The sequence below is a fragment of the Phodopus roborovskii genome, unplaced genomic scaffold (genome assembly GCF_943737965.1).
Source record: "Phodopus roborovskii unplaced genomic scaffold, PHOROB, whole genome shotgun sequence".
NCBI lineage: Eukaryota > Metazoa > Chordata > Mammalia > Rodentia > Cricetidae > Phodopus > Phodopus roborovskii.
In genome coordinates, this window is record NW_026126434.1 from 2,806,665 (window position 1) to 2,828,999 (window position 22,335).

Here is a 22,335-nt window from a genome sequence, read left to right on the forward strand (position 1 = left end):
TGGGTCTTGCCTCCAAATGACTGTGAGCTTTATTATACTCCTGATTAGTAATGAAGAAATAAAATTGTTGGGAGATTTGCCCATGATTAAGCAGAAAGCAACTGCAAGAACAGCAGTATCCCCACAGCCATAGAAACTTAACAAATACATAGTTACATGTGTGTAAGCAAAAGTAACTTAAAAAGTTGTAAGTTTTAGAATGTGAAGTTATATGAGAAGAACTGGAGGGGAAGGGGTAGAAATGGTATAAATACAGCTTGGATGAGGATGAAAAATCTCAAAAGTTTAAAAAAATCCAAAACAAACAAATGAAACAAACAAACAAAAACGGGGCAGTGGGGGTGCCTTTAATCCCAGCACTCAGAAGGCAAAAACAAGTGGATGTCTAAGTTCCAGGCCAGCCTGGTCTACTGACTGAGTTCTAGGACAGCCTCCAAAGCTACAGAGAAACCCTGTCTCAAAAAACAAACAAGCAAACAAAAAACTATTAAAAAACAAAACAAACAAACAAAAAAACCACTCCTCAATCTTAGCTTTATACTGGAATCCCTAGATGAGATTTAAAAACAAAAACAAAAACCACCTGGCTCACTTCCCAGAAGTTAACATTTAATCAGCATATTAAAAAAAATTCTTCAGATAACCAATGTTCACCGGGGTTTAGATAGGAGAAGGACTGGCTTCAAACAGAAGAATGAGGAAGGTTCAAATATAAGCAAGCCTTTTAGGAGACAGAAATTTATAGTCAATATGTCTAAATTACCAATCTTTAGAAGGCAGCCACTCAGGGCAACAAATTTCATTAGTGTCACCATGCCCAATTAGGATCACTTGTGTCTAGTCCACACAGAGGGGAATGACTGGACCAAAGACATTTTCTACTATGCTACTATAAAACTAAAAAATCCATTCAAAAACTGCACCAAGCATTTAGTCTCCAGGTTTAAAACAGCCCACTTTAAACCCATGTCCAACCCAGTCTCTTTCCTTTTTTTTTTTTTTTTGTTTTTTTGAGACAGGGTTTCTCTGTATTGCTTTCTTTGCAGCCTGTCCTGGAACTCGCTTCAGGTTGGCCTCCAACTCACAGAGATCTGCCTGCCTCTGCCTCCCAAGTGCTGGGATTAAAGGCACGCGCCACCAATGCCAGGCCAGTCTCTTTCCTTTTACACAAGGCTGGCACAAACTTATCCACATGTACACTTTTCAAAATTAAGCAAAAACACTGAAAGACATGGTGCTTCCCTTTTAGGTAAATTTTCATGGTCATAAATTATTCCCATGAACTTTATATAAACTTAAATCTAAGAGTACAAATCAGAACACAGGCACTCTTAATTTCACATAATACATGTTAATGATGTTATATGCAATGGAAACTTATACTATACACTGCCTCTTCAGAACTTCACCTTAACATCAACTACAGCAGGGTAAAAGAAACTCTGTGACCTGGGAATGGTGGCACATGCCTGTAACACCAACTTGGCAGGCAGGGTGGGAGGATCAGTTTCTGGGTAGTCTGAGAATCTGTCTCAGAAAAATAATACAAAAAATTTTAACTTTGCCAAAAGCCTAAACCAATTCAAGAGCTCACTTTAATATTCCTGAGTATTTGTGTGAATAAACAAAAATATTCCTTCTAAAAACAGGGTATTTTGCCTAGAGCGTATGCCTTTAATCCCAGCATGTGGGAGGCAGAAGCAGATGAATCTCAGGGAGTAGCAGGCCAGCCCACTTTACATAGTAAGGTCTATAGGACTACACAGAATGAGACCCTAGCTCAAAAAATTCAAATTGGGGGGCGGTAACTGGCTGGCTGGCTGACAAGATGGCTCAGAGGTTAAGAGCACTGACTGCTCTTCCAGAGGTTCTGAGTTCAATTCCCAGCTACCACCTGGTGGCTCACAAAAAAATTCAAATAGCTAGCAATAGTGCTATCTCATCCATCTTCTAAGTTGGCCATAGAAAAACCAAAATTGCTTTAAGACTTTTAACTTCCCAGGACAAGCTGGAGATAATGGCCTAGGAAAGAACACAAGGGGCTGGAGGGATGGTCAGAAGTTAAGAGTGTTGCTTTTCCAGAGGGCCTGGGTTTGATTCCAAGCACCCTCATGGCAGCTCACAACCTTAACTCTAGTCCCAGGGGAATCCAGTGCCTTCTTCCAGCCTCGGCAGGCATAGCATACATGCAGGCAAAACACCCATACACATTGAAACAATTTTTAATAGGCCATAACCATCTTAACTGCAGTTACACTAAAACCTCCACTACCACTTCAACAGGACAAAGAAGAAACAATTAGGGCAGAGATGAAATGATGAACACCAACCTACCTTTCTGAAACTTGGAAAAAGCTACAGACTTGAGGCTGCACTGATGGCCTTTGCAAGTTCCCATTAGCTCACCAGCTTTTACATCCCAAAATTTGGCTGTTTGATCACCTGCTGCTGTAACCTTCCAAAAATAATATAGTTAAATTTAAGAAAGAAACCTTTTCTCTGATTCTACTCAGGCCTAGTAAAAGTAACTTACAAGTTTAAGTTCACCGGGGACCCAGGCCAGGTCAAAGACAGCATTCCAGTGAGCCATCCACTCTAAACAAAGAAAACATAAACAGAACATATCCAGATAGGTTCTATTACAGTCATACCAGCAGAAGTCTAAACACCTTGAAGTTTTAATTATAAAAAGGTGGCTAGCACTCTACTGTCAACGGGCCAAAGAGCATTATGGAGTCTTAGACATCACACATCTCCATGACAGATATGAAGGCCACCATCTAAAGCCAACTGAGGGCTGGGAGCACAGTGGGTAAAGTACTTGCTGCACAAGCTTGAGGACCTGAGTTCAGATCCAGCATCCATTAAAAACCAGGTGCTTATAAAACACCAAGCATAATGAAATTAATGAGCTCCATGAGTCCTTGTCTCAAAAAGTAAGGCAGAACATGCTACAGGAAAACACACAACACCAATTTCCAGCCTCCACATGCATCCCTCTGATGGGAGATGTCATTCTGTATATTATATATATGTATATATATATTCTGTTATAGTTATAGTTAGTTTTCCTTAGTTAGGATTAATGATACGTTACTTAGACTTTAGACACACAAAGCTAGAATAGATGATGGAATATTTTCTTCAATTCTTGCTAAATGTTAATGGACTAAATATTGTTAACTTTGATTCTTACTTTTTATTTAGACAGAAAAGAGGAGATGATGGGAGATGTCATTCTGTATGTTTCTCATACTGGTTAATAATAAAGCACCATTGGCCAATAGGAAAGGAAGATAGGAGAGACAAGGAGGAAATAGGAAGTAGTAAGGAGGAACCAAGATGGAGGGTCTGGAGAGAACTGGACGCCAGCCGCCTCCCCGGTAAGAGAAGGCCATGTGAAAATACATAGATCAGCAGAAATGGGTTAATAATTAAGACAGAGCTAGCCATTAGAAACTAGTACCTGGCCAACAGTATATCAAATACAGAGTCTCTGTGAGTTATTTGGGGCTGGCTTGGCGGCGGGACAAGACCAGGCGGCGGGCGGAAAAACCCGTACTCGTTACATCCCTCTCCTTGAAATAAACTAATAAAATTTTCTCTAAAATAGAATCTTCTTGAAATATTCTCTAGGTCTAAAACCTCCAAGTCCTAACAAGGAAATAACTGTAGTCTGATATGCTTTGACTTTAGTCTTGCATGCTTTGACTCCTATTTCTGTGGACCTTATGGTTCACTGTTCTTATTATGTTCCTGATTATCTATCTTACTCAAGCTGGATCACCATCTTAATACTGTGCCCTATGCTCACTACATCTGTATTAAAATAGAAGTTTAGCAAAGGCTTTATGAATTAAAAATGTTACAAAGTATAGACTCACCCTTGAAGCATGTCTTTCTGCTGGTTTGCGATTCTGTGTTATACAATCTGACGAAGCCTTCTTCATTGGCAACTGCTAATATATGCTCCATAGTGGGAGCTGAATACAAACAGAACACACAAGAGCTTCTAATAAGTAAAGATACTGAATGACTGCAGGGCTGCAGAGGTGGCTCTGACAGACAATGGGGGTTTGATTCCCACACCCACATGACAGGTTACAACTGTCTGTGCCTCCAGTTCCCAGGGATCTAAAGACTTGTTCTGGCTTCTGCGGTGCAGACATACACACAAGCAAATATCCCAAACCATCAAAATTGTCTTCAGACACTCTGACCTGAGAAAGGCTAAATCAAGAGTAGTACTGGCCCATGGCAAAGACAAACAAGACACAGACCAGCAGCTGATCTAGTCTGTTGGTTCTAATCTTCCCTTTTATAACATTTCCTCTATTAAACTCTATTAAAGACTGGAGAGAAGAACTTCTATTTCTACTTCACATTTTTAAAATGACTGCTAAAAAATAAAACAAACCCTTCATTTTAAAAACATCTACCTTAAAACTCACAGGAGAACAATTAGAATAATTTTAACTTCTACCTATGTTACTTTTTTTTCAAAGTGTATTTTCCCTTTTAGTAGGAAATAAAGTTCTGTTCAAGCCTGGTGTAGTCATTCTCTTACCTGTACAGAAAGTGCATCCAAAAGGAGGAACAGGGACTCCTGTTTCTCCGTAAGATGTGTGCTCATCATTACAGTTGCACTGATAACCACTTAGAAGGGATTGTAGAGGGTAATGTGAAGACCACCCTAGAACAAGATAATTCCTTTGAGAATTAAAGTATAAACATTTTTGCATTTCCCACAAAACTGGAGATAAGTATCTTTGTTGCTTGTTTTGAGTCACAGAAGTTGCAAACGATCCTGTTTCTGCCTCCCAAGTGATGGGGACAATTGGTGAGAGCTACCATACCTGGTTAAATATTTGTTTATATAGAACTTTACATATTTAACTCACTACTATAGTTCTCCAGAATACCATTTGTGATACTTTCTTAGGCTGTTCTTAGGAAGAAATCAAAGCACACTCCCAACAACATCTGTTGAAGCCACTGGGTTATCACACACACACACACACACACACACACACACTTGATTTTTGAAACAGAGCCTCACTATTTAGAGCTCTGGATGTCACTGAACTCATTATGTAGTCCAGGTTGGCCTTGAACTCATATAGATCCATCAGTCTCTAACTCCCAAGTGCATGTGCCACCACACCCACCTTGGGTTTTATCATCTTAAATGTAGAAAAAAACTAGTGTATTATGAATAGCACCTTGTACATTAAAGAGATCCGACTCTTCTAGCAAAGAAACAGCTACTAACGCATTACCAATTAAATTGTTCCTTCCATGACAAGTTCAGTTTGGGAGTTTCTAATAAAAAACTCAAGTAAATTACAATCATTATATACAATCAGCATTCAAAGGGTTACTATATCAACCTGCCTATTGTAGTTAGTATCATATTGACTAACAATTTAACTTTCTTTTCCCTAAGAGTGCTGAAATTCCTACAATTCTAATAGGAACCCATTAATAGTATCTTAACATATATGACAATGACTTAAAAGTGGCACTTACCTGCCCCCAAGAGTAAGGTCAGGGAGGCTTCAGAGAACGACTTAAAAGTAAATTTTCATTTCATCAAAAATAAAGGAAGTTCCTAATGTACATGGTCCTAAGCAGTAAGTCACCATCCACAATTTGGTCTATATTAACATGTAGGTTGGCTCATTTTAAATACACAAAGGTCGAATATTCTTTATTTTTTGTTCTATGACTAGTTTATTAACTTTTTAAACTTTCTTTTTATTTATTCACCTCACACACCTTGATTCTATTCATCTCCCTGTCCCTTCATACCCATCCTTTGCCCCTGCAGCGACCCCCCCCAAATAAAACAAAATTTAAGAGAAAAAAGAAACTCAGGGAAGTTGCAGTGGGACACAGTGAGTGACACTGTAAATCCCTTTATCCATATACCTTTACTTAAAAGTGTTTGTTGCAGAGTCATTGGTCTAGTTTCACTACACTATTGATACTGGGCCCTCCCTAGGACTCCTCCTGGATGTCCTGTTCTCGCCCTGTGTTGTGGATACCCTGCGGCTTTGGGTCTGCAGATCAGGTCCCTTCACACGCTTCAACAGGTCATAGATTCAGTGTATGTTGGCAAAGCCCAAATCATAGGTCTGGGCAGCCAGCTGCAGGGCTCATCTGACCCCCAGCTCTCCCCTGCTAATTCACCCCTGTAGCAATGAGTGGGTCCAGTCCTGCTTTCAGTGCAGTTGAGAGTAAAGGTAGGTGTGCCCACCACTCTTCAGATTTTTAGATTAACACGCTCAACCTCAGTAAGAAGCATTCATCAACAAGTAATTATGACTAAGGATCTGATGAAGCAATGAGCCGACAAGTTGAGCACTGCAAATGTTAAACTCACATCTTAGGGCACTGCCAATTCTCCCATTTTTGTTTATTTAATGTCTGTAAATCTTGAGACATGGGAGGTCTAAGAAGGGGACAGGAATGCTTCCTTCTGCAGAGTAGAAGTGATAAGAGCAATGAGAAAGGAACCTCTCTGACATGTTAGCCCAGCAGAACCTCAGCCAAATCTAGTCTGAGAAGGAATGAGCAGAAAGAAGAAAAGGAACTTAAGCTAAACTATTCATGGGGACAATGCTCCATAATTTTAATTCCAAATATAGTAAATAATCTGCGAAAGACCACTAAAAGAATGGTAGGTTCACAAATGTCCACCTAAATGAATAAACTGGAAAACAAAAGGTGCATCTAAAGAAGTGTAAATGTACATGTGTGGTGTGGGATTTAAAAGCTTAGTGACTACAACACACAAGTCAAAGGGAAATCAAGTAAGTAAAACTGAAGATAAAACAAGCTCTGGTGAATTTCACAATTAAGCTCAATTCTGTCTCTTTACCTGCAGCTAATATTCAAACTGATACAGTGTTTAAAGTGATCTCCTGAGCTTACTCCAGATTTCTGCAGCCCCCCACAACACACTTTTGGATCTTTACTGTGCTATAAATATGATCCTGTAGTATTTCCCAGCCCCCAACACTCACTCATCTGGAAAAAGCCCATTCTTTACTCAATAGAATGCTAACAATCCATACTCACAAGAAATGGCTTTTTTGTTTGTTTGTTTTCAGAGGATCAGCACCTTGACATTCTACAACTTCCACATGGCATTACTTCCCAAATTGCTGTCTGACAGGGCAGAGGAACTCCCTTTCTTACCACCTTCGACACTTCCTTTTTTCTACTTTTATAAAAGGAAGGTATTCTCACATCTGCATCTTACTCCTTGCATTGTCAAAAAATAAATTTATAGTGGTCCATTACATATTTTAAATAAAAATTGGTGCCCTTAATTATGAGCCTGTTGAGATCACAAAGCACCAGATACCATTTCTTTAAAAGATGCATTTTTCAATATTGTGCTTTTTGCCTAAAGCATTATAAAACATTATTTAGCTTCTAACAACTGCTCACTATTCATATCTATCTATGGTGATAATTCATCCCAAAGAGGATTTTCAGGAGTCTCGGGCATTAAAATCAGTTAACAGCACTTTACACTTTTCTTGGTGGGGGCTTGGTGGTAAGAACTTTTCAAGGACACATTAAATTACAATAGGATAAATTTGGGGGGAAATAAGATAGAAGTAAATTTAGAAGAAAATGCAACCATGTAGTTAAAAGTCTGTTTACATTTAACAGAGACCACAACTACCAAGTTGCTATAGTGTTTGTATTGTCACGTGTAGTTAAAGGTTAGGAGCATTTTAAATCTCAAGACGCTAACATTCACAATAAGGCTAGAAATTACATTTTTTCCTGTTTAAGAGTATACTAAACACCTTTAGATTCTGATTTAAAATCCACAGAAGAGTAATCATATTTCTAAAGCACATCTTGGGTCCAATCTAGGGCAATGGAATGGTGGAAAGGGAACAGACTCAGCAGGTGGGGAAGAAAAGGAGGTGGTTGTAAGCAACTAAGGGAACTCTTTGAACATGGAAATGAGTCTTTGAGAGACTCTCAAGGCTTTGGCTGGGGATACCAGTTTGGGGGGAAAGCCAACTCAGTTTGGGGCATTAGAACTTTAGATGCTTGGATGTCTGGCTGTGTGAAAACCAACCCAGAATGCTTTTTCAGAAGCTAATCTAAAATACAGGAAATGGAAGAGTGCAGGCAGCAGCATTAGGATTCCTAGTTACAGGGGTAAGCTGCAATACTGCAGGGGAAGCACTGATTTCAGGAGGTAACAATAAACGAATTCCAGTGCCTATCACTGAACGATTATCTGCAAACAGGAGAGGCTGATAGGTGAACAGACAAAATGTCAAACACAGAAAGTCTGAACAGCCTGCCTTGACTACATAAAAAGGAGGTGGAATCGAAACTCAGGCGCTCGCTCGCTCGCTCGCTGGCTGGCTCTAAACAGGGCTCACAACCATTGTGCTGGACGGCCATTCCCAACACGGGAAGAAGTTACTTGTGCAAAGTTCTAGTATGAAAGAGACAGAGTTGTCCAAGGAAGAAGTACGAATACAAAGTTTTTAGACGGGAGCAGGCCTACTCTTCCATTTAACGACACATACAGCCAATAGCGTCTCTGATTGCTAATGTTCTGTACGACTGCCTTAAGAACTGCAGGAACGAGCTGACTTTGTAGACGCTAACAAGAGAATATGGCCGAATTGCACCGTGAAGAAGGGGGGGGAGGGAAATCAATCCCATCTCTGGATATGACTCGGGCATCAAAAACCATATCTGGAACAATGCCCTTCCATCCATTTATCACCGGTGGTCACCTCGCGGGTGTGGCTATAAGCATCTTTTAGTCTGTACTTGAGAACTAACCCTAACCCCGTGGAGGTGGGGGGAGGGGTGGGGGGCTTCGGGGCTGGAAAAGCAGACGTCGGCGCGTCTTCTCCGCCCGACTGGGTTCCTCAACCGCAGGCCGTGCGCGCTGGTGCGTGACATCAAACTTGCAGGGCTGGCGGAGGCTCTGCAGGAGCCGCCGGGACACGGGTCCCAGCGCGCGTCCCCTACCCCCACCCCTACCCCCCCCACCCCCGCATGCATGCTTTCTCTAGTTAACGCGCGATATTGACGTAAGCAGCCCGCCAGGGGCTCGGGAGGCCAGCTAACCCCCCGTCCTAACTTCGGGCTCCGTTCCGATTTTAAAAAGCTCGACTGCGGTGGGAAGTGCCCGAGGGGGACGGGGGAGGCGGAGGGGGAGAGGGGGAACCAAAGCACCATTCTCTTCGGCGCTGCTCGCTCTCCCGGGTTCTGTGTTGCCGCGGGAGACCTCCAGGCCCAGAGTCGGCAGCCATCCAAGGCGCAGAGCGCCTGGGGGAGGTGGTTCCCGCCGCGACGAGCGGCCGTTAGGACCGTTACTCACCGTTCCTCAGGACGCCGAGCTGGGGCTGGCGGAGCACCGAGTTGAAGAGCATCTGGGCCCGAGGAGAAGGCTTCCGCTGAAGGAAACGCCGAGAAGATCGCCCCCAAAGTGCCACACGAGCCGCAGCTCGCACTCTCCAACAACGCCACCGCTCTCGCCTCCCAACTCCCGCCACTGTAAGCCCCGGCCGCCAAACTCCGCGCCAAACTGACGTCACGCGCGCTGATTGGCTCTAGCCGCCGCGCCCTGGCGCCTGGGAGGAGCTTCCCCTCCGAAGCTCCGCCCCCTCCGCGCCCGGCCGCGGGAAACCCAGGGTCCGGGAGCTCCCTGAGCGCCTGCGCGGTGGGGGGGGCCCGCAGAGGCGCCGGCGAACCGCGGGGCGGCCGGAGCGCATGCGTGCAGCGCCTGACAGCGCGCGGAGGGAAAAACACTCGAAACCGCGCGGCGGGGAAGATGGCGGTGCTCAGGGAGGGTTTGCGAGCTTTGTGACTAGGCGAGTCGGGTAGCTGTCACGGCCATGGCGTCGAACTCAACCAAGTCTTTCCTGGCCGATGCCGGCTATGGCGAACAGGAGCTGGACGCCAACTCCGCTCTAATGGAGCTGGACAAAGGTATCGGGAAGGAGCGGGCAAAACGTCCGGGGAAATGGGAAGTGGCGCCACCCTGTGGCGGCAGCCGGAGAGGCCGCGAAGGCGCATGCTCCGATGTGCGCGGCTCCTAGCGCGGCTGCTAGCCTGGAGGGCGGCTGGATTGGCCTTGCAGGGCTGGCTGTACCAGAAACCCGTGCTGGCCAGGACGCTTTTGGCCACTTGGTGGCACAGTCTCCCTATTTCCCAAACAGTAAACGAGATCATTTGTAAAAGTAATAAATCTTGAGATTCAATGGAGATGAGGTTTTCATCGAGACAGCCAACAGATTTCGTGAGCATCATACAGCGATCCGTTTCTTGTGACCGCTAACTGCGACTCCTAAAACGGGCTCCATAAGGCTGAGAACATCTGAGAAGCACGGCTGGATGCCCTCGTTCTCTGCCTATAAGTTCCGAGAGTTAGCTTTTCTTGTACAGGCAGCCAAGAGAAGAAACTTTGGGGTTAGGAGTTAAATCCCAATTCTGCTGATGTGATTGTGGAAAGCGGCTTTGTCATCTAGCCTCCCCTTGTCTGCACAGTAGTAGGTCAGAATTGTCAGCATGGTTGCAAATACTAAATGACCGACCGCGTCGTGCCAAAGCGTTTATTAGATGCTGAAGAGGTACGCCTTTGAGTTGAGACGTGGATGAGAGAGGCAAGGGCAGATAGTTATCCATAAGGAACTTATGGATAATGTTAATGTGTTAATGTGAAGTCTTTGCCTCGGTGTACTGAAAGATTTTTACAGCTGATGTATGTTTCTGGCCTAACTGTAGCCAGGGTATAACCTGTGGAGGACTGGACTAGTTAGTCTTAACGATCTACCCTCAAGTCCACTCCAGTCCCTTTGCAGCTCCGTGCCCTGAACATGCTGGTTGAACCTTTAGGGACTTTTACAGCAGAGTCTCATGAAGTCCAGGTTGTCCTGGAACCCTGTGTAGCCAAGGATAACTTTCTACTTTTGATCCACGTTCCTCAACTTCCCAAGGCCTAGAATTACTGTTCACCGTCACAGCTGGTTTATTCAGTGCCATCACTTTACTAATGGAGCCACACCCCTGGCCCATTCTTAGATTCTTTTTTTCCCCCCAGAGACAGGGTTTCTCTGTGCTTTGTATACCTGTCTGGTCTTGAATTCACAGAAATCCACCTGCTTCTGCCTCCTGAGTGCTGGGCCTAAAGGTGTGTACCACCACACCAGGCATCGATCTTAGATTCTCCCCCCCCCCCAGCTGAGGACCGAACCCAAGCGCTCTACCACTGAGCTAAATCCCCAACCCCCTCGTTCTTAGATTCTTAAAGAAAGCCTTTATTTTCTTTTGATATAAAACAAACAAAACCATGTCACAGCTAAGCTTGTGATTTGTTTTTGTTTGTTTGTTTTTGTTTTGTTTTTCATCGTATCAAGCTATACATCATTTTGCCTCTAAAATATAAAGTTACAATAAAATTTTATTCTTTAACATTGTATAATAATTTCCTTCTCAAAGGTACTTTCTATCACTGATTTTGTTCCATGCTAATGTAGGACAGGGATCAGGAATGGGACATGGAAAAAAAAAAGAGGTATCTAGAGTTACCTCCAAAAAGTATGCAGTTGTGGGCCAGTGAAACGGTTTACCAGGTAAAAGGGCTTGTTGTGCAAGCCTGACTACCTGAGACCCTTGGGACCCACTGTGGATGAAGAGAACTGACTCCTGCAAGTTGTCTTCTACCTGTGGTGCCCCTGTGCCTGCATTCACATACATGCACATGTGCACATATGTGCACGATAATAATAAAATAGGATTTATAACTTTAGGAAGATTGCTGGGGCTGTAGGGACAACTAGGCCTTTAAGAGGCCACACTGCTTTTCAGGGAACTGGAGTTCAGTTCTCAGCACTCACACTACACCTCACAACTGCCTGTGACTCCAGGGAATTTGCACATGTATCTCCTCCTGCCTCCCAGGTACACATAATTAAAAGCAAGAATCCTGAAAAGAAGAGTTGAAATAAAATATATTCATGTAAGAATGGTGCATGTTTCTCAGATGAGCCACAAGCTCAGAGAGATCCACTGTACAAGCCAGGGGCAGAGCAGTGTGACACAGACGGGAGACATTGCTAAAGGCAGATCTCACATATTACTCTAGTTAGTGTAGCTTTTCCTGATACAGATTCTTATCAGACCAAAGATTTTTCCCTCAGCTGATTGGAAGCTGTCCAGATGAAAACAAGCAAGATCTCCTTTGCACAAGAGAAAGTTTAAGTGATGACATCACTCAACCTATTGGCTTTGGAGAGAATAAGGAGAAAGTGGGGAATGGAGTGGTGACTCATTCCCTTTCATGCTGCACATGCAGTGCAACAGAGGGATTGTAAGGGTGAGTTTGCTTCTGGAGAGGCTAGTGAACTTAATGCTCTGTGAAAATCCTGAGAACTGGGTGAGGGTCAGGACAGAACCCACTCACTAGGATGTCCTCTGGGATGTTACTTTCCACCCAATTCTGTAAGAAGTACGGTTTTCTCCACCCGCCGCCGGTCTTGTCCCGTCGCCGCGCCAGCCCCAAATAACACACACCGAGACTCTGTATTTGATATAATCTGTTGGCCCATTACTAGTTTCTTATCGGCTAGCTCTGTCTTAATTATTAACCCATTTCTGCTGATCTATGTATTTCTCTTACCGGGGAGCCGGCCGGCTTACTGCTTTCTCCAGACTCTCCATCTTGACTCTCCTTACTACTTCCTCCTTCCTCCTTGTCTCCTAGTCCCTCCTATCTTCCTTTCCTATTGGCCAACAGTGATTTATTCATTAACCAGTATGAGAAACATATACAGAATGACATCTCCCATCACAATTCCACACATCTTAATTCTCCCCATGAAAAAGACTACTGCCTGTGACGTCACGAATGTAGTTGGTGTTAGGGTTATTGAGATGTGACTCCACAGTCCTGAGAGAATGGCTTCAGCCACGAATATATACCAGATGATTGACTCCAGGTCATAATTGGTGGGTTTAGGAGTAGACAGGTGAACAGTCTGGTATGGTAGTACAGGTCTCTAATCCCAACACATACATAGGCAGAGGCAGGCTGATCTCTGTGAGTTCTAGGACAGCTAGAGTTGTTACACAGAGAAACCCTGTGTGTGTGGGGGGGAGGGGTAGACATACAGACTGCATTATTATATGTTAGTGTGTTCATTTCCAATGGTTTCTGGAGTCTGGGGAAAGGATATTCAGTAATTACATTATGAAGTGACTTCCATTTCTGTTTCTGATTTCTAAATATGAAGTGCCCTTTGTTGTTACCTGATTATTAAGCTGTGGTGGATTGCCTTCTGTTGTATAGTTATACTTGGTTTATTTCTTTGTAGTGTTGGGGTCTTGTTTCTGATGTTCTGCTCTGCCATGGCACTCTGTCCTAGCCCTGTATGGTGGTGCTTGGGTTTGTGTTTCTATTCTCTGTTACAACATAAGCACCTTAAAAAAATGAATATGTGAAATGAGAACATGTTAGTGGTTCAGTTTTGAATCATGTTCGTCTCAGCTAAAGAGAGTGTACACAAAGATTTTCTGAAATGTTCTTTCATGGTAACACTCCATTCTTGGTGCTTTTAGTGAATGCTAGTTGTGTTAGTGGTTACTTAGTATCTCATGAAGAGAGGCTGGCCTCTATGAGCCCCTTCTCATAAAGGTGCAAGCTAAAACTCAAGCTTGTCTTTCATGAGTAGCATCTGACTTATTTAGGCCCTGCCAATCAGACACCTGCTTCTGTTTAGCATCTGGAGATCCGAGGGGAAAAAGCTCACAAGTCCCTATGGCAGTAGCCATGCCTGCTACATTTGTCCCAAATGACATAGCTTACTGTAGCATCTCTTGTTTCTTAGCAACACCAGGTGCCCTCATCCAGTTAGTTTGGCAGTATGATGTTAGGTATTCTCAGAAGTTTGGTATTTTTAAATGCCAGGTGTGGTGACACACTAACTCCAGGGCCAGGGAGGCAGAGTAGGATAGTCACTTGAAGTTTGAGATCATTCATAGTTAGTGCCAGGACAGCCAGGTCTGCATAGTTATGAGTTCCAGGACAGCCAGGGTTTAAAAACAAGCCTGTACCTCAACAATCAAAAACTAAGAAGTTTAGTCTTAAATGTGTGTAAGAGATTAACTGACTAACCAACCAGGTAGCTTTTGCTGATTTATGCTAAGAAATTCCAACTTGTGTTATCTGACATTTATGTTGTTTTAAAAAACATATGGGGCTAGAAAGATGGCTCAATAATTAAGAGCACTAACTGCTCTTTCAGAGGACCCTGGTTCAGTTCCCAGCATCTACATGGCAGCTCACTCACAACCTTGGTTATCAGGTGATCTGATGCCCTCTTGTGGCCTCTGCAGGCGCTGTAAGCATATGCTACATAAACATACATACTGGCAAAACACCCATGTACACAAAATGCACATAAGTAAACTCAAAAGCTTCATAATTATAGCTCTTACATTTAGGTTCGTTTAGTATCAGGTTTTTGTTGTCATTGTTGTTTGTTTGTAAAGGGCAGGCTAAGGTCAAGATTCATCCCCCCCTTAGGTGTTTTTAATATTTTCTAGAATCAGTGTTAAAATGGTTATTCTTTCCACATTGAGTTTATTCACTGTTCTATTGCACTATGACCAAGGCCCTTATTAAGAAAGCATTTAATTGGAGGCGTGAGTATAGTTTTAGAGGGTTAGGCCATTATCATCATAGCAGGAAGCAGGCAAGTACTGTAACTGAGAGCTTTGCATCCCGATCCATAGGCAGCAGGCAGAGGGAGAGATCAGAACCTCAAAGCCCACCCCAGGGACACATCTCCTCCAACAAGGCCACACCTCCTAATCTTTCCAGTAGCTGGATACAAAGCATTTAAACATAGGAGCTTGTCGGGGTCACTCTTCTTCAGAGCCCCTCGGCTGTGTTGGTACATTTGTGATGCATAAATCTAATCTTATCAATAAAAAACAGAAGTCAGAAATTAGAGAAAAAAAAACTGAAAGATCGGAGAAGCAGAGTAGTCATAGTCGCTTCCTATTTTTGTGGTTCCTCTGACCAAAAGTTTTGGGGCTTAGATCCTCTCTCTTCCTGTCTCTTCTCCGTACAGACCTCCAGACCTCTATGATTTTAACTAGTGACTAGCTCAACCCTCTGACTCCAAGCAAGCTTTAATTTGTCTGAACACAAACTATCACAATATATTTGTTACAGTATAGATTTTTGATTGGAATCTCTTTCTTAACATGAGTATTTGATATTGTAATTGTTCTTGAAATACTATGCTAGCCATGACCCACAAACTGCATTGTCATTTTCATTCAGTTGAAAATAAATTTTCTTCTTTAGAGTTGTTCTTTCCCCTGTGGTGGGTTACTTGGCAGTACATTGTTCGATTACCAAATACTTGGAAGGTTTCTAGATATTGTTCTCTATCTGATTGTTAATTCAATTCCATTGTGATAGAGAGCATAAATTATGTGTGTCTTTTGCTTGCTTGTTGTATTTTATTTTGTAGTACCAGGTGTTGTACCTAGAGCTTTGAGAGTGCCCAGCAAGTGCTCTACCATTGAACTATGGCCTCAGTCCCCCTGCCCCCCCCTTTTGAGACAGGGTTTTACTAAGTTGGTTCAGCTGGCCTTGCACATGCTCTACACAGCCCAGGTTAGCCTTTAACTGTGAGCCTCTTGCCTCAGCCTGAGTATCTAGGACTATGGATGTATAACACTAAGACTATCTGACTTCAGTTCTTTTTAATTCACTGATACTTTATATTCTTGAGTAGTATTAATCAACTTAAAACATTTTAAAAATTATTTGTTTTTCATTGCTTTGTGTCTAAGAGAATCAGTTCAAGAGATGGCCAGCAGTTAAAAAGCACTTGCTACTCTTCCAGAGGACCTGAATTTAGTAGTTAGCACCCATGTTGGGAGGCTCACAACCACCGGTAACTCCAGCCCCAGGGATCCAATGTTATCTTCTGACCTCTGCAGCCACTCACATGTACTTGGCTTGTACTTGTACACAGGGGGAAAAAAAAAAAACTAAATTAAAAAACAAAATGTTAGTTTGTGAAATTGCTTCAGTATTGGTTTGGGAACTATTTTGTTTTGCTTTGGAGGCAATTTTATATTATAGCACTTATTTGTGTTTTGCTTTGTTTTGAAACAGTCTTATGTAGCCCAGGCTGACCTCAAACTTGCTATGTAGCGAGGAATGGCCTTGAACTGATTCCTTTGCCTCTGCCTCCCATGTGGTGTGATTTCAGGCTCATGCCATCATGCCAAGACTCCAAATAACAATTTTGTATGCCATTTTTATTTATTTTATTGTTAACGGTTTTATTTTGTTTGAACTGCAATCTTCCTTCCTTGGTCTCCTGAGAGTCAGGGTTATAGGCATGTGCCATCTTGCCCAGCCTTCCATTTTTCGTTGTGAATAGGAGTCATAGAGGTGCTTCTCTTGATTGTTGAATCCTGTAACTGTATAAGTCAGTGTTTGATGTTTCTGCCTGGAGCTACAAGTTTGTGATTTCTCAATAGGTTTGAGGTCTGGCAAACTCGGGGAACAGTGTGAAGCAGTTGTCCGCTTTCCTAGGCTCTTCCAGAAGTACCCATTCCCTATTCTCATCAATTCAGCATTCCTAAAGTTAGCTGATGTTTTCAGAGTCGGGTAAGTCGTTTTTTGTGCTGCCTCCAATGCTAAAGGCTTTGTACTGTCTTTTCTTCTGGCCATTAGGACTTCTTGCCACATATGTGCTCCTGGTGGACGAGTTGCATTTCACCACACTTTGGTGTGCAATTTAATGGCATTTTTAGCAAAAATGAAAAGTAAGATTCAGAGAGTGATTAATTATTTCCTTAGGGAACAACAAGTGGATTGCAACATGAGGTACACGTATGTGCAGTCTTTGAAACATGTGAGCTGAATAAATGCCCATTTCCTCATTTCTGCCCCCACTCTTTCCTCTCCTGCTTCTTTCTCCTGCCCTCTGTACAATCATGTACTCATATATATGTCAGGTCAGACCTGAGGGAGGAAAGTAGTGATGGATTACCTGGGAGAGGGGTAGGTCACCTGATGCCCTGGGCGTGGCTGTGATGTGTCTTGGCCACTAGGCATCTCACTGCAATGCTACAGGTATTGCAACAGCTACTGCTCGGGATGCACCACATACAGTTTAGTGGCTCTTAGCAGAGAGGCATATAATAGCAGGAAAAGCATTTGGAGCTAGTGCTGCTCTGACCCTGTTACCCTTTTTTTTTTCCCCCCTAGAAACAACTTCCTGAGATTGTGTGTCCTCAAAGTGACACAGCAGAGCGAGAAGCACCTGGAAAAGATCCTGAATGTGGACGAGTTTGTGAAGAGGGTTTTCTCAGTGATCCACAGCAATGACCCTGTGGCGAGAGCTATCACGCTGCGGTACTGTGTCACCGGCATTGTGTGATGAAAAAGGCTTGTTTTTCTCTAAGACTAGAAAACAGTGGCAACCACCCCTATCTGTCCATCCAGACTAATATCTGTAATGCTGTTTTAGTTGTACGTTGTCTTGCTTCTGTCTCAAGCATCCTACTATGTAGGAGCTCCGATCTAAGAACGAGGTGGGTTTCAGTACCCCATAGCCTTGGCTCCCCACCCAGGCACTGAACTTGGGATCCTCCTGTGTTAGCCTCCCAAGTAGCTGGGATTCTTGTGTATGCTACCATGCTTGTATTCATTCTCTTTCAATTCTGCTTGTATAATCACATGTATAGTTAGTTAAATTACCAGGTAAAGGCTTGAGCTGTAGGGGGCATCCTCCACCTCTGGAAAAATCTTTTCTTAATGTGGTAAATTAAAAAAGCATCATAGCAGTATTTATTGATGCAGGATAAAGAAGCTGGGAAATCTGTTGTACGTTGTAATTCTGCTTAATGGCAGATATGTTGTATTCCTAATGCTTTGTTAAAGTGGACTTCCTTATGCAACATTGGAAAATTGATATTGGGATGCTTTAATAATTCAGAAGGTTCTTTTCTGGGCTCTGATACCTGATATGTACTTCACGGTGCTTCTTTGGGAGAGCAGCTTGTATGTATCAGGCAGGGAAGAGGGCAATGGAGGTGCAAAGCCCAGAGTTCAGTCTCCAGGGCCAGGAAAGAGGGAGGTGGGAAAGGGGGAGGAAATTCACTTTATGCTAGGTGAGCTACTTTAATATTCCTGATGTACTTAAGCATATGATGTGCTTAGAATAGAGTCATACTGGATTCCTAAAGTTAACCATTCTTAACCTGAAGTTTATAGAATGACCTAAACTTTTTGAGTTGCTAATCTATCACGCCTTCCTTGTCCTTCACTATGTTTCTGATCTTGGTTCTCTCTTTTTCTGTAGGATGTTGGGAAGTCTGGCATCCATCATCCCTGAGAGGAAGAATGCCCATCACAGTATTCGACAGAGTTTGGATTCCCATGATAACGTAGAAGTTGAAGCTGCTGTTTTTGCAGCTGCGAACTTCTCTGCACAGTCAAAGTAAGCCTAGGCCTTTTAGTAATTTGGCTCCCGGAAAGTTTTTGAAAAAATAACGAATCAATATCTATAGTCATTAAGGTATATAAAAAGGTGTAAATGATGAGGTGTATTTTCCAAGAAGTCTTAAAACATGTTAGGGGAAGAAAGTACAAATGTTGGTCACAAAAAGACAAGGTCCTCATAGGCTCGTTTGGGGAAACTGCCATTGATAGCTTTGATGTTTACTGAAGAGCCTTCTACAAACACTTCCATGGTCCACAGTTACTGACTTCTGATTATCAGCTGTTTTACCTTAGACTCTGGACAGTTTGACAAAGAGAGTTACGGAATAAAACTGACATATTCAGGATGTTGTGTGCTACACTGCTATCTTAGAAGTATGTGCATGTGTGTGTGCATGTATATATGTAGGTGTCTGTGTGTGTGCGTGTGTAGGTGTCTGGGGTGTATGTGTATGTAGGTTTCTCCATGTGTATCTGTGTGTGTATGTGTCTAGGTGTCTCCATGTGTGTCTGTATGTGTGTGTCTGTGTGTAGGTGTCTCAGTGTGTGTGTCTGTGTGTGTATGTCTATGTGTCTGTGTAGGTGTCTCAGTGTATGTGTGTGTAGGTGTGTGTGTGTGTGTGTGTGTGTGTGTAGGTATGTGTATATAAGCCAAAAAGAAGAGGTGGCTACCTTGAGTTAGAGTTCAGATGATTATGAGATATTCAGTGTGGGTCCTGGGAACCAGACTCAGTTCCTTTAGAAAAGCAGTAAACACTCTGAACTGCTGACCAACTCCCATCCCCATCTTTTTTTGTTACTGAGAGTGAGTAATTGATGCAGTGAAAACTTGTATTGTATAAGAACTATGCTTTGAACAGTTACCATCTGATTAACACTAACAGGTTAACTGTGTACATCCAGTGGCTCTAAAAGCACTTTTCTAAGTTCATCTCTCTATTTGGATAAATAATTTAGTGATGAAATTTATGTATGAGGATCATTTTTTACTGAATATTTATTCACCCCAAATAGGACACTGGTGACAGACAAAAAAATGTTTCATTGAGGAGCTCATTGGGGTTGTGTATAGACACATGAGTGAGGGATTTCTTACAAGAGCATAGGGGCCTCCGCTGCTATATCCCCAAGCATGGGTGATGACTCAGGAAAGCTGCATCCCCAAGTACCCTGAGCCAGTAGGAGATCAGCAAGTTCTGTTTGTATGACCTTGATGTGTGTTTATGAATTTTCTGAGTTTCAGGAACTTCCTGACACTTGTCAGTTGTGCGCCTCCTGAGCTTTGTAGGTTTTATTTACTTTCTGAGTCTTAAGTGGTCTTAAGGACAGAATAGCTCAGTTCAGAGGAAGTTACTGTATAACAGTGTTCTCAGTAAGATATATTTGTGTCTGCATTATATAATACCAGGTTAGTCTAATAGGAAAGCCTGAAGGTCTTATGTAACAGAGTGTAAATTAAGGAAATATATAATTTTTAGACCAGTTTTTATATCTTGAGATCTTGTATCTCCACCAACATTGGTGGTTCTGTACTGTTTATGTCAGTTCTAGGTCTTGCTGACATCAGAGTGACTGGCCAAATGATATCTTAATATTTTATTTGGCCGGGCATAGAGTGCACACCTTTAATCCCAGACCTCAGGAGGCAGAGGTAGGTGGACTCTGTGAGTTCAAGACCAGCCTAGTCTACATGGCAAGTTCCAGGCCATCCAGAGCTGCATAGTCTAGAAAAAAGGAGGAGGAGGAGGACTGAGTTAATCTGTGCTGCATCTTCCTTGCTCTAAGAGAGTTAAGACAAGTATTGTAGAAGAGCTTGTCCTGGCGCTGGAGGAGGAATGGCTAGCTCAGGTCTTCTACGGGTGAGGTAAGCATAGTAACAGTGGTGTCCTCTTCCTGACCCTACCTAAAGAGCCTGGCTTCATCAGAAAGGGGCAGCTGTCCAATGACATGAGCCCACTGCTAAGGTGCAGGAGTGTCTGCCCTGCCTGTCAGACCTGATTTGATGGGGATGGGGGTGGGGTGTACAACTAGGCCAGAACATCAGATGACTTCCTTTAGTCGCAGCAATTTCAGTATTGACACCGAGAATTTATTATTAGACCAAAAAAGAAAAGTCAGCAGGCTCCTACTCTGCATTTTTTGGGGCTCAGAGGACTTAAACTTTGGAGTGTTATAAAAATGTTGGTATAGTTAATTCCACAGTCACTGCTCTAAAAGGGGTGGGTCCTTTTAGCTGATAAATGAGATGGACTAGGTCTCATGCAATGGTCAACTCTATTTAGAGCTTTACACAATTTATACAATGAAGGTTAAGGAAGGTCATCTGAGTAAAGTTTCCATGTGTTCCAGCTGTGTACAACCACAAGAATAAATCATACTTAGCAAAGCATGTTTTTCCATAGAGGCAAATAAAGGATAGTTTAGGCATCTAATTGAATAACAATAGAAAGCAGTAATGAGTAATTTGAAGTACTCTCAATTCCTGTCTGCTGTACCTGGGAGGAGCAGGAAAACGTCATGGTTTGAAGACACTGAGGTCACATGACTCTTGTCTCATTTCTTGGAGTTTTCTCATAAGCACTCTGAATTCCCCTCGCACAACTCCATTCCTGGACCATGATCCAACAGTCCACCATGTGTAGATATTCTTCTGAACACTAGTAATAGGTAAATAAATAAATAAATAAATAAATAAATCGAAGATCTTGTTAGCGCCTGTAGAGGGAGGTTTCTGTCCCGCCTGGTCCTGCAGCCGTTCAGTCCCAAATAAACACACAGGCTTATATTAATTATAAACTGTTTGGCCTATGGCTCAGGGTTCTTATTAGCTAGCTCTCTCTTAATTATTAGCCCATTTTATTACTGGTGGTCTTGGCTTACCAATAATGTCTGGGCCTCCCATAGACCAAACAGATTTTACTACAAAGCAAGGAAAAGTGTACTGCAACAAGTTCCTCCCTGGTGAGGTGAGGCAGCATCTGCCCTCCTAAAAGGTCCCAAAGACAATCCCAAGTTCCATTTCACCAGTTTCCCCTGAGGAGCCACTTATCTTCTTGGGCTTCCTTACATAACCTGGTGATAGCTGTGCAGGAATGTGGTATCCCCAGAGGGCCCACACTGAAAAGTCTTCATCCCGTGTGGATGATAGCGGAGTCCCCTTCCTCTAATCTTCCTGCATATACTCTAACCCTTTCCTGAGATTCCAAGGCTGCTTGCAGTTAGGATAGAATTGCATATAACTATTTGGGTGTGGTGGCTAGATACTCGGGTAAGGATGCCATGTACGTCCCTGTCCCTCCTCTCTATGAGGCACAGCAGGCCCAGCTGAATTCTTGAAGATGGCAGCTCTGGCTACAGTGATAGTGCTGTACAACTTGGTATGTTTTTGCATTGACATGGGGAAAGCTTCATGTTATCAAAGTCTTGATGGATTTGCACCTATCAGGGCTATGTGGATTAGGATGTATTATCTAAGATAATACAGGTGTACTTGAAGAATTCGACACACTGGACCAATCATAACCATATAGCATACTCATTGCCTAAGATATCTCTAGGACTAAGGATGCAGCTGAGTGGGAGATACCTTGCTCATTGTGTGTGGGATTTGATTCCCAGCACCACAAAATAACAAAGGAAAGCAGAGGCAAGCACACATTGTATTAGCTGTGAAGAGATGATGAAGTCTTTCATTGTCTAGTGTGTAGAGAACTCCTGTGTTGATTTGAATTTGGCAGAATTCACCTTAGCAGCAGGGAAAGCCTTGTATAGACTCACACTGAACTGCAAATGGTGCCCCATGC

General features: G+C 42.9%; 2 protein-coding genes across 3 annotated transcripts in view; one reads left to right on the forward strand and one right to left on the reverse strand.

The window, feature by feature from the left end:
- Dtl (denticleless E3 ubiquitin protein ligase homolog) overlaps nt 1–9,710 on the reverse strand; it is a 34,627-nt gene extending 24,917 nt beyond the window's left edge. Inside the window, exons 1-5 of one of the 2 annotated variants that reach the window (XM_051186651.1) lie at nt 9,377–9,710; nt 4,568–4,710; nt 3,885–3,983; nt 2,534–2,595; nt 2,335–2,455 (exon numbers count right to left, since the gene is read on the reverse strand). In XM_051186651.1, the coding sequence (XP_051042608.1) occupies nt 2,335–2,455; nt 2,534–2,595; nt 3,885–3,975 (274 nt within the window). In that variant the 5' untranslated portion in view covers nt 3,976–3,983; nt 4,568–4,710; nt 9,377–9,710. The remainder of the gene's footprint in view (nt 1–2,334; nt 2,456–2,533; nt 2,596–3,884; nt 3,984–4,567; nt 4,711–9,376) is intronic. The other variant, XM_051186650.1, reaches the window with a different exon arrangement.
- A 133-nt stretch (nt 9,711–9,843) lies between these two features.
- Ints7 (integrator complex subunit 7) overlaps nt 9,844–22,335 on the forward strand; it is a 42,711-nt gene continuing 30,219 nt past the window's right edge. The window contains exons 1-4 of the mRNA XM_051186649.1: nt 9,844–9,987; nt 16,564–16,693; nt 17,297–17,443; nt 18,393–18,530. Of these exons, the coding sequence (XP_051042606.1) occupies nt 9,894–9,987; nt 16,564–16,693; nt 17,297–17,443; nt 18,393–18,530 (509 nt within the window). The 5' untranslated portion in view covers nt 9,844–9,893. The remainder of the gene's footprint in view (nt 9,988–16,563; nt 16,694–17,296; nt 17,444–18,392; nt 18,531–22,335) is intronic.